General features: G+C 37.5%; 1 protein-coding gene across 4 annotated transcripts in view; it reads right to left on the bottom strand.

The window, feature by feature from the left end:
- The window catches only part of LOC149231412 (uncharacterized), a 99,891-nt gene extending 86,018 nt beyond the window's left edge, over positions 1-13,873 (bottom strand). Inside the window, exons 1-2 of one of the 4 annotated variants that reach the window (XM_089379189.1) lie at positions 13,571-13,873; positions 11,045-13,125 (exon numbers count right to left, since the gene is read on the bottom strand). In XM_089379189.1, coding sequence (XP_089235315.1) covers positions 11,045-13,000 — 1,956 coding nt within the window. In that variant the 5' untranslated portion in view covers positions 13,001-13,125; positions 13,571-13,873. The remainder of the gene's footprint in view (positions 1-11,044; positions 13,126-13,570) is intronic. The other 3 variants (XM_089379190.1, XM_089379191.1, XM_089379192.1) reach the window with 3 other exon arrangements.
- Between the last annotated feature and the right edge of the window lie 2,998 nt (positions 13,874-16,871).

Raw genomic sequence — 16,871 nt, 5'->3', positions numbered from 1 at the left:
GGCGATAGCATGGTGCAGCAGTGGCACGAGGTACAACAGTGCCAAACACTGGGACAGTAGTGCAGCATGGTGCAGCATGGTGAGGTGCAACATGATGACGAGATGCAACACAATGATAGGTGAAGGAGTCACCTTGGAGACTCAGTTGAAGTAGCATCTCTTCAACTGATCTCATGTATCATCTTCTTAGAGATGATCTATGCTCTTATCTAGATAAGTCAAAGTGTTGACTTCTGTTGTAAATGTACTATCTCTCTCTCCCTCTGCTGAACTATTGAAGAACATATAAGAAGAATTGATCAAGGGTTTCCCCACATTGGGGTTTGTCCCTGGTTAGCGCCACATCTTGTGTCCTCTTGTCTTGGCTTGTTTTCTGTAATTTATGTTTATGTTCTATCTGCAGTTTACTTTAATGCTGATGTGATTGCTAAACTGGAAAGGTTATTGAGCTAACTGTGAAAATTGAATTAAATTGCTCTAAGCATAGAACATACCTAAACTAAACATCCAAGCACATTGATATCAGGTACCACTTTATCCGAGATATGGTACAACGGGGAGCAATAAGGCTCCAACACAATAGGACGGATGAGAAGGTTGTAGACATTCTCACGAAGCCCTTAGGGAAGGTCAAATTCTTAGCCTTCCGTGAGAGACTTGGAGTCGTGGAAAGACCCACCTATGAGGGTCCCGCATGCGTTGGACACTGAGCTCTGGGAGCTCTTAGGGGCTTGGGGTACTTCTTGGAGCTATGAGCGACCATAGGGTGAGTGGTTCACTTTCCTCTAGTGATGCACTATGTACAGGGTGAGTGGTTCACCTTCCCCTATGACACCCCATGATGGTTGACATGTGTGTAGGGTGAGTGGTTCACCTTCCCCTACGATTTCGGACACATGTATGTAGGGTGAGTGCTTCACCTCCCCCTATAGTTGACATATGCATAGGATGAGTGGTTCACCTTCTCCTATCGATGCCCCAACATACATCCTATCCATGGAGTCTGGGACTCATGGGAAGTACCTCTCATATGGCCAATGAGTTGGAAAAAGTGGTTAGGAGCCATACCACTACTGATGGACGCATCGTGTATTGTCGTACACCCTGTGACTAGGATGCATGGTGTTCAACAACTTGATCTAGGATCATTTGAGGTTCTACCTCTGGACTGACTTTTGGAGAGTCTTAATCAATTCTTCTTCATTATTTCTTCATGGTTCAACAAAGCAGAGATCACAGAGATGGTACATGACAACAGTATGGCATAATGACGACAGAGGGATTGGCAGGTGGAATTCTCCCTAGTTGAGAGGGAGAGTTAAAATTGGCAACTAGGGCCAAATTCCACCTTGGGACAACTCATTTGATGGAGATGATGATGACATTAGATTCCTCTTTTTGAGAGGTCCAAGATTGATATAAAGATCATCTCATTCGGACAAGCAAAAGTGTGATTTTGAATTTATGACAACACATGTGCAAATTGTTTAGGTCGGCCTCAACTTAATGTAGGCTCAAGAAGCCTAATGGATGTGTCTCTTCACCCACAACGAAGTGTATAAATAAAAGAGACCCCACACCTCATTTGGACATCCATAACTCACACATTCCTCTCTCTTCATTAGATTGGTTCGTACAGCTCTTGGGAAGCCTCTTTCTCTCTCACACATGCGGCTAGGAGGACAGTGTTTCTGGGCTGAATTATAAGTTGAATTTTTGTCTTCAGGAACAAGATTGCCAATGTTGACCAAGGTGCATTTGACTGATTTTGACTTCGGTTTTTGGGTCAAAGATTTGGTTTTCTCAAGCCGCATTGTTGGGCACAAAAATCAAGGAATTTTGGGTTGGTTGACTTGTGTTGACTTCAGGTTTCACTGTTGTTTGACCACATAAAATTACAACATTTTTCTCTCTCCTTTGACCGAGTTTGATCGAGTTGTTTTGCGCTGAATTTATCCTCTTGATCAGGCCAAGTTTGACCAAGGAAGACCGAGCTACTTCAAGGAAGAATTGTTATTGTTTTACCAACGTTGACTTTCTGGTTAGGGTTGAAGTTTGACTACAGTTGACTGCAAAATTTTGACAGGGCTGATTTGACTTTGAATTGGGCTTATCAATTTGACTTTTGTACTCTCTCTCTATTGAACTATTGAATAATAATAAGAAGCTTTGATCAAAGGGTTTTCCCCACATTGGGGTTTTTCCCTGGCATCCGCCAAATCCAGTGTCCTCTTGTTTTCTACATTTATTTTATGTTCTATTTGCATTTACTATCAATGTGATTAATGGTTTATCTGATTGCAATTAGAAATAATTGGAATTTGTTATTGGGTTGCTAAAGGAACATTGAAGTAAATTGTGCTAAGCATAGAACATACCATTGTTATCTAAAATTAACAAACCTAGATTGAAATAGCATGTCCATTCTCCATTACACCATACTTGACACTTTCCATGTCACATTATAAACCCCTTATATACCATCTCCATTCTTCTAGTCTAACCTGCCATTGGTTCATTGGTATTTAGCACCCTCTTATCCACATCCTTGAGTAGGGTCGAGAAAACAATGCCCTGGAGGTTCATGCAGCTAAAAGAATAGAAAAGCATAATATCTCTACAATGAAAGAAAAGAAAATCAAAATGAAAAAGATGGTTGAGACATGAGTTAGCGCATGGGCAAAATCCTAGCATGAGCTCTACCCTCCTCATTAGCCATCACTCAATTCTTGAGCACTTGATGCTCCATTTCATCAAAAGGAACCCTTGCATGTCCCAAACCTAATGAGTGATAAATTGTCTCATCTTAAGGGGTAAAATTGAATGCTATATCATAAAGAGCAAGCTCTAACCCTTGAGCTATGCACCTGAAATAAAAGCATAATTATGAAGAAGTAAAAGGCACACTAGAGGGGTGAAAAAAGCAAGTTGATTAAGGTAACTCATGCCTCCATTAGCGGTCCCTTTGACCATGGGACTTGGCCATGAAGCCTTTCCCCTCCATTGTCACTTATTTATAGCAACACCTATTGATTGAAGGGTTAACCTTGGAAATGCCACCTCCCCTTGGGGGCTGGAAGCACTTAATAGGGTTGACTATTAGCCACCCCTACCAAGGTAGGAAACACCTTTACAATACTTGGTCTAGTTAGATATTGGAAGGTGATCCCAGTTTCAAATATTAAAATGCCCTTAACATACAAGTTTGGTCCACTTAGATGCTTATATGATCTTATATGCCCTTAACATACAAGTTTGGTCCACTTAGATGCTTATATGATCTTAGTCTCTAATGAATAGTTGCTTTCACTTGAGTTTAAGTTGGTCTAGCCAAGTGGTCACAACAGCACAGGCCTTGAGGGCACCCACCCCACAAGTGCCTAAGCCCTATAAAGAGGTGGATGACTTAGTAGATGCAGCATTTCCCACTTACAGCAGAGCATTAGGCAATATATGATGAATTGAGCAGTTGACGCACAATCCGAAGTTCCCCCAAGACCCAGGACATTGATCTTCTTTCGCCTAACATAGAGGATTCTTGATGATTGCACCATTGGACCCAACATGACCCCAAGCTGTCCTTAACACTGCCTAATGGGAAGGCCATGTTTCAGAGCCCCTATGAGGAATCAGGATGGTCTTCCATGAGATAACTAGGGAGGGCTTGTTGCACCTAATGGAGCCCTAATGGTGGAGAAAAGAGGCTCTGCGTTGACCCCTGGAGACCCATGGAGATGACATGGGGGGCACCCAAGCTTGATTTAGGACCTTTTGAGCTACTTTAAGGTTGGATTTAAGAACTACTCCTCAAATGATGGATGATTATGATGCTTGGAGACATCTTCAACTTTCTCTTCTTCATCACATAGTTTTTGAGCCCAAAAATGGCATGACATCATCTTAGAGGCTTATGGCTCACACGTGTGGGTCTATTTCGGCATAATTTCATGTTGAGTTGGTAGGTTGGCATGTAATCCAAGGTTTACTTATGTTTACTCATTATCAAACTTGTTTTAGGGGATTCTTCGATAAATTTAGGTGAGGTAATCCTCATATAAATAAAAGGTCACCTCACTATTTCATCATTACTGGTAGACTATTTCGCCCTCTTAGAAGATTTCCGCCTAGCTCTTGTATCTTGCTACTCTTGTGGAGATGTTATCTTTGTGGATATTTTGCTATTGGAGGCTAGTCTTTTAGGCAGATGTCAATTTGGGATAATGAAGGATTGTTCATTGGTATCTTGTGAGTACTTTTATTATTTAATATATTTTTTGTGGTTATGGTATGCAATTTCCTTGCTAGGGTTCCTATATTCCTTGTCTAAATGCATATTTTGTATGAAAATTTTGGTGAAATGTTGCATGCTTAATTAAGAATATTGAACATCCCTTGAGAACCTCCTAGAGAGCTTTTCTCTTGCTTCTATCTCCGTATAGAAATATAGCTAAGGTTTTAAAAGTGGAAACTTAGGGTTTCTCCCCTTACTCCTTTCAAGGGTTTGATATTTCCATAGTAATTTTCCTTTAGACTCCATTACCCAAGTAGTTTGCAAGCACTTGCTTCCACATAGATGGTCAAAACTAATAAAAATTCATTCTTTCCTCTCTCTTAACCAATTTCAGCCCTTCAAGGCAAGCCGCTAGGACTAGGGTTAGGGCTAGGGCATAGGACCAAATTCAACTATGGTTGAAGTGTTGATTTGTTTCGAGGTTGCTCTTGTTAATTAAACCTTGTAGCACCTAAATCATGTATTTTGCATGGTTGGAATAGCCTCCCTAGGGCTGATGTCACAAACCCTAGGCAATTCTACCCTAGGGAACCTTAATCTAGCATCAAGGCTTCAACTTAGGGCTTGTTGAAGGCTTGTGGCTCCATTTTTGTTGATCATATCTTTCTTACAAGCCTTTTATTGGTCTTATATGCCTAAGTGCGCCACTTGTGGAGCATATCATCCAAATCCTAGGCTATAGGCCTTCCTTGTAGGTTCCTTAAAGGGTACGCTATTCCTTAATACATTGGATTAAACTTTGTTCTTAGTCTAAGTACCCTAACCGAGCCTATTAAAACTGTCACCTTTGAGCTATTGCCTGAGAATATCTGTTAGGTGGCTTATATTGAGAAGCCTCCCTTATGGTGAAATTCCACTAAAGAGCAGAAGGTCGAGTGTTGAGGTGATAGTGGCCTCCACCCTATTGTTGTATCTTAGTCCAACCCTTGTCTTTTGAGGTCTCTCACAAAACCTGCTAGATTTTGAGGCAAAAGGCATCATACATTTGACCCTTGTGCCCATAACTACAACACATTTTACACCCAATCATAATCAACATCCTATGTCAACAGAATCTGTCCCTAATCAACATACTCCTATAGAGAGTAACAACATTACAAATCAAAGAAAACATGAGGAATCTCATTAGTAAAGACAACCTCAACTATGACCTATTTTCATGCCTGCAGTCTCTCAAAAACACAGTTGATTGATAATTTGCCAAGCCCAATAGGTAGTTGAGACACAGCATACTATTTCACCACTGGACAATGAGCCTTCAATGTTGTGGACTCAATCAAAAGTCATCTCTGCACCATCCGCTTTTATTATCTCAACTTTAATCAACATCTCTCCTTCCAGCCATTCAAGATTTCTCTCATAGTCTTCTACTCCCTTAGAAGTTTTCCAGACACTTCATGGGAATCTCTAGAAATTGAGTATTACACACTTAAGCAGGAAGCAGGACTTCATACAACAAGCAATCTTATCTTGCTCTTGACAAGGATTCGCTCAACTTCTTGCTCCCACACATGTCAGAGCTAATAAAGTTACAACCATCAATGCCCAGCATTATCTGTGCAGTTTCTCCTATTCAAGGTTCACCTCAACCCAAATGACTGAACAAAATATCTTCTACACAAGTGCTTCAACTAACTACTTTAAGATCTGTTATACAGCAAGGAGGACATTCAACATCTTTCCACTTCAAAGTTCAAACTCCTTTAGACCTCATAGTATTTTGCCCTTTTTAAGCACAAAACATTCAGAAGATGTTCTTCCAATGCTACTATCAGCAAACACACAAGATCATACTGTAAACCCAACTACACACCTACAGAGTATTACATCTTTCATTGGAAAGGGTATACCATCAACAGAAATCGGGAAAATAAAAATTTCTCACAAGGAAGGAAATGATGAGACTTCATAATCAAAGTCAAAATTATCCATAATTCAATAGATGGGAAGTGGATATATAAAAACTTTTTATCTTTCTTCTCATCCAAGTATTCCTTCTTTGGATGAGCTTTATTTACAAGCGCAAAGATAGAAGCTTTGTATGTCACTTTTGCATGTACATATCAATTTCAGTTCTCGAGTACTCTAAATATAGATATGTCAATAATAGAGTGAAACATTGCGCAATCATAAATCTTCAAGTTTCTTGTACTTGTTTGATCGTGGTTTTTCGCTTTTGTGTTCATTGTATTCCAGATTTCAGTTGTGAACATGCATCAGGTAATAAGTTCATTAGTTCTCATTGATGAATATCTAATTTAAAAAATTTATGGTAAAGTTATGTTGGAAAGTATCCTCAAGATCTCTCTTTTAAAGAACATTTTCAGCACTATGGAGAAGATAAGAGGTGGCAGCCCCTGGAACTTGAGGAATCTACAGAGGAAGTTACAAGCGAGGATGAGAATAGCTCAATTGATGAAATAGATATTGAAGATCCTTGCCTTAATGATACTCTTTATTAACATTAGAATAATGATAAAGATTTAAAGTGCTTGGTGCATTATTTTGGGAAATAATGGGTACAGTTGAGCCCAGATTGATAACTTGAGTGAGAAACCCCACATATCCCTGTTTTTTAGTATATTTTTTATTGTATCATGCTAAACACGCTAGTATCTTGCTTGTACTCTGACATGTAATGAAAAGTAATGTAAAATAATGTAATTTGTAGTACACTAGCTTGGGGGTCAACCTGTGGACCCAAGTAGCTTAACTCACTACAAAAGTTAGCTATTTATACTTGATGGCATGAATAAGAGGCGACTAAGTGAGAGTTTGGATCTACTCTGTATCAAACTAGTGGAATGATCATTATCGACTTTCTGGCAGTCAGAAATATCTGTGTTGTTTGATTGTTTCTTGTCTCTTGGTTTGAGTGCACTAGTGAGCGCAGAATAGCTAATGTATTGGGTTATCTATTGTGTTGTTTTGCTTTAGCTCACATATGTGAAATTAAAAGTGGCCACATTATGATTCACATCTACCCTCCAAAAAGGATAAAAAGTGCTGAAATGCATAGCTTCTAACAACTTTATGGTTTAAGTCGTAATGTTTTCATAAACAATAAATATACTAGTAGGCTAATGGAATTCAATGTTTTTTTAAGTCAGAGAGTTTTTAAGTCGTAATGTTTTCATAAACAATATACTAGTAGGCTAATGGAATAATGGAATTTTCATTTTAGCACACACACAAACCATTAGGTTCAATATTTCAGTAGAGGTGCCTAGACTAAATTTTGACTATGCTAACATGTAGATATTTTGAGATACCCCAAAATTAAGTATCAAACAATATGCTATAAACTTCAAATGCAAAAGTTATGATCATTCCAAGTTACAAGTAAAGAACCTTGGTGATTTCTAAAAGTTCTATGTTTAGAATCAGTTGCCCCTAAGGCATTGACATGATATGCAAATCACTATCCCTTCATATTTAAACACTATTAATAATACATAAAATTATCCAACAACCCTCTCTACGAGTATAGATCTCACCCATAAACTAGGTTTCCTGTAACAAAATCATGGGTAGTTTCCTTATGAGGCAAAAATTCATCAATGTATGACAAAATCAATAAGGTTACCTCATAAATGAAGCATTCTCCTTTTATGCTTAAATATGTAAGTCACCATTCTCTAATGTCTGAAATTTAAGACATACAAGAGGTTGCAAAGCTGCAATGGAAGACAATTTCCTTCTATTGGAGAAATTCAACCATAAATGACCCAAAACAATGAAATATTGCCTCTAGACAATAATGTCTCACTTCTCCTCAAGATTATCCTACTCTTTTGTTGAAGAAAAGTGTAACTAGGTTTGGTATTTACAAATGTAATTTTGATCTTTGTACTTGTCAAGAAAAAGAAATATTATTTTTGTAAATTATAAGAATGAGTTTCTTGCTCACTTCATAGGTCTAGGAAAGTCAAAGAATCAAAGTCATGTGTAAGGAGCTCTTCTTCAGCCTATGTGTAAATGTTTACTAGTCTAAAAGGCCCTCCAAGACAAGCACAATCCTCCAAGATAAGCACAAGAAGTCTGCAAGCTAAACGATGAAGAAGACAGTCATGTTGGCCTGCAAATATACATAAAAGACAAGTCGGCTCAAATAATAGACACATACTTTCAATGGATACATCGGCTAATTATGGAGAACGAACTACTATAAATACCCAGCTAAGGTATCCGCAAAAGTGCAGAACAGAATCTCAGACAAGTCTCTGAAATCTCAGATGGGTGCAGGCAGACAGAATCTCGGATGTCTCTGAAGTTTCGGTGGTGATTACAGTGAGTAATCACAGTCTTAAGATCTCGCATTCCTCTCTGAAATCTCGGTTAAGTTAAGTGTTACAGGAATCTTGGATGGAGACATTATTACAGTATTTCGGATGGAGAAAGGATCTATGGTTCTCGGATGAATGATATAGGAGTACACACTCTCGGCATAAGTATTACAGTGATGTATGCACAGCATGACAATGACAAGGATGATCTCAGTGAAAAGAACACAATCATATACTCGGTGAAGTTCTCAATGCAGTCATAGTCCTGGTAACAAGGATGATCACAGTCTCAACGTAGAGAAAGGATCTCATCATACATCAAGGTGTCATCACAGTCATGAAAGATTATAATGAAGACTTCGGTGCAGCAATGATCTCAATGAAGGAGTAGTCATGATGCAGCAGTGATCTCGGTGAAGGAGCAGTCATGATGATGATCTCAGCAGTGACAAAGAAGAGGATTGGTGCTTGGTCTTGGAGTGGCACAATAGGTCAAGGGTCAAAGGTCTTGGTATTCGTCAATTGGAATCTCTATAAGAAGAATTTTGTGCGGGTTTTCCTCTCCAAGAGGGAGAGATTTTGGCCCTGGCAGAGAGCCAACATCTTGTGTTCCTGTCTCTTTGTTTTGGTAGCTATTTGATGAACTAAAGAAGACACACTCTAATAATAATAAGTGAAGAATGGAATAAGAAGAAAAATTGAAAACACCTCACAAATAGTTATCATGCCTAGAAGAATCTAGTTAACTAACTGCCCTAGATTCTTCAACATCTTTGATACAAAATCACTTTAATTCAGCCCAAAGATTAGAAAATGATGCAAAAATATATGGAAATGATCAATGATAATGAAGCAATGAACAAATCAGGAGAGAGTCTCAATTCTTTATACCATTTTTGTATTAGAATCATGCGACCTTCTCTATGCTGACTTACTACTAATATGGCTAGCATGCCCCCTAATTTAGGTTGACTACCTTATTTCATGTCTGAGTGGCATTGCCATTTAAAAGAGAGGTGCTTAAATTTTTGCCTAACTTTCTTCTGCTCATCATTTAATTTTATATATTATCCTAGATGCCTAAGTACAACAATAAGAACCTATACATCAAATTAATTTCCCTTCAATTTTTCTCTTTGACATCAAAACTGTTTAGTTATCTTGACACAGTCAAGGGTGGGTTTACTGTAGGTGGTTTACAGTGGCACACAGTATTAGCACATGGTCATCTATTTAAGTGGTTTCTTGTCTCCATTTTAATGTGTGTGGCTTATTGTCTCCATTGTAAAGTGCATTGAATGGCCAGATTGGCCAAGGATAATAGATATATCTATTGGAAGTTGGTTTTCTTGATTAAAGGGTTTCCAGCATAAATCTTGGCTTTTATGTGTGCTTGTTATTTCTGCTATTTTCTCTTGTGAATTTAATAGGGTATCAAAGCCCAAGTAGACCTAGACTCTCTCACGAGAATGGTTTGAGAATGGGAGCCATGGAGAAAGTGTATGGAATTCATTAGGTTAAAATTTAATGCAGAAAGCATGATGGTTTCCCAGTAGGCTGGAATGACGAATGAAAGAGGCAGCAAATTTGCAGTTGTTGTTGTGCAGTCCATCCTACAGACTGAAAATGAGAAAGTCTTTGCTGGAGAACTTCCCACACAACAGTGACGAAATTCCAGTGGTTGAAGCAAGCGTTAGCAGAAGCACACTGAGGCCAGGTGGAATGACGTGAAAATATTGCATGTGAAGACCTTGATTCAAGGATTCATCTATTAAGGTTGAGACTTGACTTTAGGTGATACAAGTAAGGGGGCTATTATAACAATCCCAGATTCTCAGATAAACTTAAAGGTGGGATTCTTAGGTTAACCTTACTTCAATCAAGGGTCAGTTTACTGTAAGTGGTTTATGGTGGCACATGATATTCATGTGAAGGAGGCCTATTTAACTGGCATATTGTCTCCATTGTAAAGAGCCTCAAGTGACTGGTGTTCACTGGATTGGCCAAGGGTAATGAATATATCTTTGTGTGGTTTTCCCCGCTATGGGTTTCCACTTTAGATCAGGTCTTTGATATATGGGTGCATGCTTGTGTTTATCTCTCTCCTGCAGATGTAAAATTCAATAAAAACTAGAGCCGCAACAACAGCCATCATCCTAATGAGTGTATTGAACGGTGAACCTAATGTTGAGATTTGTGTATATATTCTTATAGCAGAGTGGATAGGCTTGCACCACAGTACAAACCAATATTTTACTGGGCCATGCATGTAAGTTTTCCAAAACAAAGAAAGCATAACATAATTGGAAAATACATGCCAACAAATAGAATAGAATAACTATATACTTTTGTGCGTTGAAAGATATTGAAAGAACAAACATTAATCAGGAAAGAGAAAGAGAAGCTAAAAGAATTTAGCTTACTGAAAACAGAATTATATTAACATTAGAAGAAAAAACAAAGATACCTTTATTATAGAAAAAAATGACGAGCCTTCCGGTGGAGGCAGCCGTCTTGTAACATTGTCGATTTTATCTGGTGTCTGTCCTTCATAACCCTCTGGCGCCATCTTGTTCAACTGTGTTAAACGAGAATTTTGTCTTTTCAAATACTGAATTGCCTGTCTCATAGAGTCCCTCTCCTCTTCCAATGACTGTATTCTATGAATAAGTTGTTTAACTTCAGCTTGGACAGAATCATATTCAGTCTCAGGCTTCAATTCCACAGGATGACTGTCAACAACATGCCCTGCTGTATATATGTCGCCATCAAAATGTACAGACATTACTTCCTTGCTGACGACAGTATTATATGCCCCATTCCCTTTCGGAGAGTTGCATCTTATTGACCTTGTAGTTATGTTTTCTTGGTCAGAAACATCACTTCTGCTAGATTTTATGTTGTTTTCATCATCCATAGGTTGAGTAAAAGAAGCATTTATGGAGATTGACCCCTTTGGAGTCAACATGCCTACCATGTCCAATTTGTCAGTTTCTTCTACAATCTCTTTGACCATCAGACTGTCAGACACCACTTCATCCTCTGCAGAGAGCCTCTGACAGGACTTCGATCCTTCCTCAGAACTGGGCACTGGTTTGGTTTCTAGCACCTTCTTTGTCAAATTGTGTGAGCCATGTCTCTGGGAAGATGAATCTCGTTCTTCAAACAGATCACTCATACCAGACTTTCTGTCTCTTTCATTCTCACACTCAGTAACATTTTCTCCTAAAGATGAGCTGTTGACATTGGGAACTGATAATCCATCACTCCCATCTGAACTTTCTTCATCAGCTTCTCCCTTGCTGGAAAGCCTTCGAAAAGATTTATTCGACCCATCTCTCAAACTAGCTGAATAGGCTGTTAGATTTCTTTGAAGCACCTTCCTTGTTGCAACCCATTCAATATCCAACTGATCGTTGTGTGTCCCTTTCTCTAGCTGCTGCACCCTCTGGAACAACTTCTCAACACATTCCCATAGAGTTAGGTTATCGTCTGCTAGGGACTTTTCAATGGCATCTACTGCTATGTTCTCTGCCTCGTCAACATCAAATTTATTGCAACCATGCCTTCCATTCAAATTAAGGTATTTTGCTTCATTCAAACAAGAACAGTCGTCTGAAAACAGCAGATTGGAAGGACCACAATCGAAGCCATGTCGCGGCAAAATTTCCGAAAAGAATGCATCTCCCTGGGCGTGTTGTGGCCGCGAAGAACTTGCAGCATCACTCCATTTATCCAGACATATCCTTCCACTCTTTGCTTCCTTGGCATCACTGTGAACAAAGTCTCTTGTCTGTCCATCCCAGAAATCCAAGCTATCTACTGTCTCCGTATTAGAATTTATCCTCCTGTTAGAATATTCAGATGTAGAGAAACAGCCCTCTCTGTCATTCAACCCAGACCTTTCAGGAGACCTAATATTCCCATCCTCAAATTCGTCAAAACCAAGGCTCAACATCCTATGCTTAAAAGATAGAAGCTCAAACTCCAGCGCTTTAATCGCCTGATCTTTTCTATAGAGCAAATTTTCTAAGGACAACAATTCCTGTTGATCATGTGCAAGTTTTTGCTCAGCAAACCTTTTGAATTGAGAGGCTTCCATCTGCGCCTCAGCCTTTTCTTTCTGGAGACGCAAAATCATAGCTAACGTTTCGTCTGCTGCAGATGCCGAAGCATTTCTCTCTTCCTCTAGCTCACTCTGCAGTTGTTCTATCGCCTGATGTTGGCTCCGAAGGGCCTCTCTCAATGCATTCAACTCATTCCCGATGTCCGTCTCCGCCTCTGCAAGTGTCGAAGCTTCTATCTGTTCCAAATCACCTTCCAGCTTTCGCTTCACACGCCGTCGCCATTGATAAGTATGTACGGCCATCCCCGTGGTATTGCAATTAAACTGCTTGAGTGAATTCCTGCAATCATAGTTCATTGGCTCTCCTTCGTAAACAGAGATAACTATAACAAACCCTATCTCTGCAATCTCTTACTAGCATTTCTTTAAAAATCTTTTGGCTCCTTCAATTTTCTTGCCTTCGCCTGCACAGGCCGCGTCGTCTAGCCAAGATTAACATAAAAATGCTTCAGAATGCTATGTCCTATCTAATTTATCGTTTTCTCTACAGACTTTGTTTCTATTTAGATGTATAGTACCTCCTGAACGTCAATTTTGACAAAATAAAATCCAATTTTGCCTCTTTTCACAAGTTCCGACTCTTCAGTCACAAGTTTTAAATCAATTTGCTTCTGAAAAAAGTTTTAAATCAATTTCGACAAATGCAGTCTCAAATTGAACAAAACTTCTCTCATGTTTCAATTCGCACAAACGCATCCAAAATCTTCACACCCTCTGCATCGTTCTTTAAAACAAGAAGCTAAAAATAAACAAAATTTGTCCATTTCGCCACTTTCAAAAAGATAGCAGCAAATTCTGGCATGGACGAAGCCAAACGGCCTAACACATGCTTTCGCATTCACAGATCGACAGTTCAGAACTGCATACCTGGTTTGTAAATTGCTGCATCCTTTGTCGATTTGTGCGCCGTAAAGGCCAGAGGTGCACAGTTTGCCAGGAAAGGGGCTGATCGAGATAAAATATATTATTAAACGCTCTCGGGCGTTATACGCCAGCTTTATACTGCATCTTGTCGCCCGATTCCAACATTGTTGTATTTAAGTTTTTCTATTTTTACATCCTTCCGTTATCTCTTGATTCTCGGGTTTTACCAGAATTTGGGATTTGGAGTTCGAATCTTCCAAGCTGGCGGCTTCATCTAGTCAAAACTAAAATATGTAGTTGTGGCCTTGCTTCGTCCTTGGTCAGCCTTATACTGAAAAGTAAATTTATTAGTGGTCGCGTAAGGAGTGTAATCATGAGAATATTTCATTGACGAGTTGGAATTTTTTTTAAATATATTTATAATTTCATTGAAAAAAATAAATATATTTATATTAGTTGTTTCTCTAAAATTAATAAGATGTATAATTATTTTTAATATATGTTTGATCAATAGGACTTAAACATGTTGTGTTTGAGGTGCCTAATCAATACGAGTTAAACATTTCATTTAATAACTCACCTCAATCACTCTATCTACCATTACTTTACATAATTTCTCAACCACTCGATCTACTATTACTTCACATAATTTTAATATATGTTAAGAGTGGGAGTGTGAGGTCAGTGTAGGCAATTCAATTGGTTGTTTCTTATATTTTAATAATAATTTTAATATATATTGAAATTCTTTAGGTAGAAATCATATTATAATTGCATAGTCAAGTGTGGTTCATGGTCACGACTCATCGAATATATGGTAAGAGTGGGAGTGTGAGCCAAGACAACTCAATTGGCGATCCCCATGTTATGAAATATTATACTAACCTAGATCCATGTAACTCTAGATCTAACATGAGTCTAGAGGGATCAAATTTCTTCACCTTAAAACTTCTTTTGGAGTGCAAAATATAACACTTTTTTTTACTTCTAATTATTTTACATGAAATTATATTACTTCATATGGAAAATTAGCTAAACATGCATAGCATATTCATTTATGTTTTTTATTATTGGGGGCATTGTTTTTTATTTAGAGAATATTTTATTTGTATTTTAAGAAAACACATGTCAACTCCATAGTGAGAACGGGCATACTTACACATCACCATAACATTGGGTTGTAGAATGAGCCTTTAAGCTTAATAAATTGTGAAATTCAAGGTTCAAACATTATATTATATGACATGTAATTGTGCCTTGCTTAGTCTAGAAAAAAAGGGAATGTGAGATTATTAAAAATGTGTGTGAGATTATTATTCTAAGTAAATTTAGTAGTTATATTTTGTGAGTTCTAATTTTACATTCTTTTTTAATATATATTTGTTGTGTTATTTAATAGAAAAAAATTAATAAAAAATGGAAAACATTAATACATGATATAAAATTAAATGATTAAAAAAATTATTTAAAAAAACTAGATTTTATTTTTTATCATTTAATTTTATAGAATAGGAAATAATTAATATACGATATGGAATTAAATTATAGAAACTTGTGCTTTAAAAAATTGGATCTCCGTGATAAAAATTTAAGATGAATTTATAATGGGAGGGAGCACCTCATACAACTACATTTGATTTGTATTACTTCTTGCAAATTTTTACAAAGCTAGAAGTTATTATAGCAAAGTCATTGAACTTGAGTGGAGAGGATTACAACCATCCCTCTCAACAACCCAAAATAAATCTAATTAACATAACTAGCAATTGCCCCAGAAGGTGCGAAGAATGGTCAATAGAAGTACTAAATTGAAACAATTGTATTTTGGTTTAAAATAATAAATGTTATAATAAATTTCGTTTGTTTAGTGTATTTTTGTCTTTTTGTCCTTCTAATTTATAATTTGTAATCATATGCATTAAAAACTAGCCTAGTGCCCATATCAAATAAATATTATGAGCCCTTCAAGCTCTTTAAGAAAATGCCTCAGAAGGATGTGTTTCCATGTTACAATGTGATGATTACAAAGTTTGTGCAGAATGGTTGTTCGAAGACGCCCTAAAGTTATTTCAAAATATGTATAGGATAGGCGTCAAGCTAGCTTGGCATCCTATGCAAGCTTGGCATCCTTGGGTTGTGGGAAACATATCCATGGAGACATAATTAAAAGTGGATTTGAGTATGATATCACTGTGGCAAGTGCAATTGTAGACATGTATGCCAAATGTGGTGCTATATATAATGCGCGTAAAGTGCTTGATGAAATGCTTGGCGGGGATGTGGTCTCATGGAATGCAATGATTATGGGATATGCGATACAAGGGTGTGGGAAGCCTTTCTGAAAAAATGAAGCACTATGGCTTGAAGCGAGACCATGTGTCCCTTGTTGGTGTTTTGTCTGCATGTTGCCACACAAGCGTAGTTAACAATGCCTGGAAATACTTTCATAGCATGAACATGAAAACTGAAAAAGTTAAGGTAGAGTTCTATATTTACAAATCATTTGAAGACTAATTCCATTGGTGGACAATGAGGTCAGTAAGGGGGGGAAATGTGTCGCGGTGATTAGTGGGTTAAATTGGAACAATGAGCAATGAGATTGCTAAATTAAGTGGAATATCTAGTGTGGACAAGGATCAACGAATGAGAAAAACGAAATATATCGAACAAGAAAACATATGTTGAACAATGAAATGTTGGAGTGTTTAGGCAACCCCGAAGCCTTTAAAAAAACCTTATTAGATGATTAAAAACAAATTGAGAGGTAATCGTCAAATCCCTAAACAAAATAAACATACATTAAATTATGAGTATATGATTTGTGAATTTTAATATAGTTTTTAATTAGATTATGTGTTTTTGTTGTTTAAAATTTGTTTTTAAATGCATAAATAAATCCAACACCATTAAAATCTTTCAGACACTCTAATGATATAAAGTTCATCTCAAACAAAATCTCCAGTTTTAAATAAATTTAACCAAAAAAAAATATCAAAACACACCTTCAAAATGTAAAACAGTTGAACTACGACATATAAAAAAAAACACACTTAATGATGTAGTTGTGGCTTTGATATGTGGCATTTTGTAATAGGATAAAGAGTGTGAACACTTGGTAGCTTACAAGTTGCCTTCAAAGGTTATTGGAGCTTCAATGTTTTTTTTATTAGGATGTCCATTATGGTGGAAACTATAGTAGCTAATTGGTTGTATTTGAGTTGCAACTACAACAATTCCTCCTAAAGCTCTTGAAGAGTTTTCTCCTAGGAATGGGAAGAATGCATCCTTGAAATACTATGAGTAG

This window comes from Pinus tabuliformis, chromosome J, assembly GCF_031772625.1.
Source record: "Pinus tabuliformis cultivar Carrire ecotype Pingquan chromosome J, CPIR1, whole genome shotgun sequence".
Classification (NCBI taxonomy): domain Eukaryota; kingdom Viridiplantae; phylum Streptophyta; class Pinopsida; order Pinales; family Pinaceae; genus Pinus; species Pinus tabuliformis.
The sequence above is the reverse complement of the archived record's forward strand: the minus strand, read 5'-3'. Positions and strand labels throughout refer to the sequence as shown.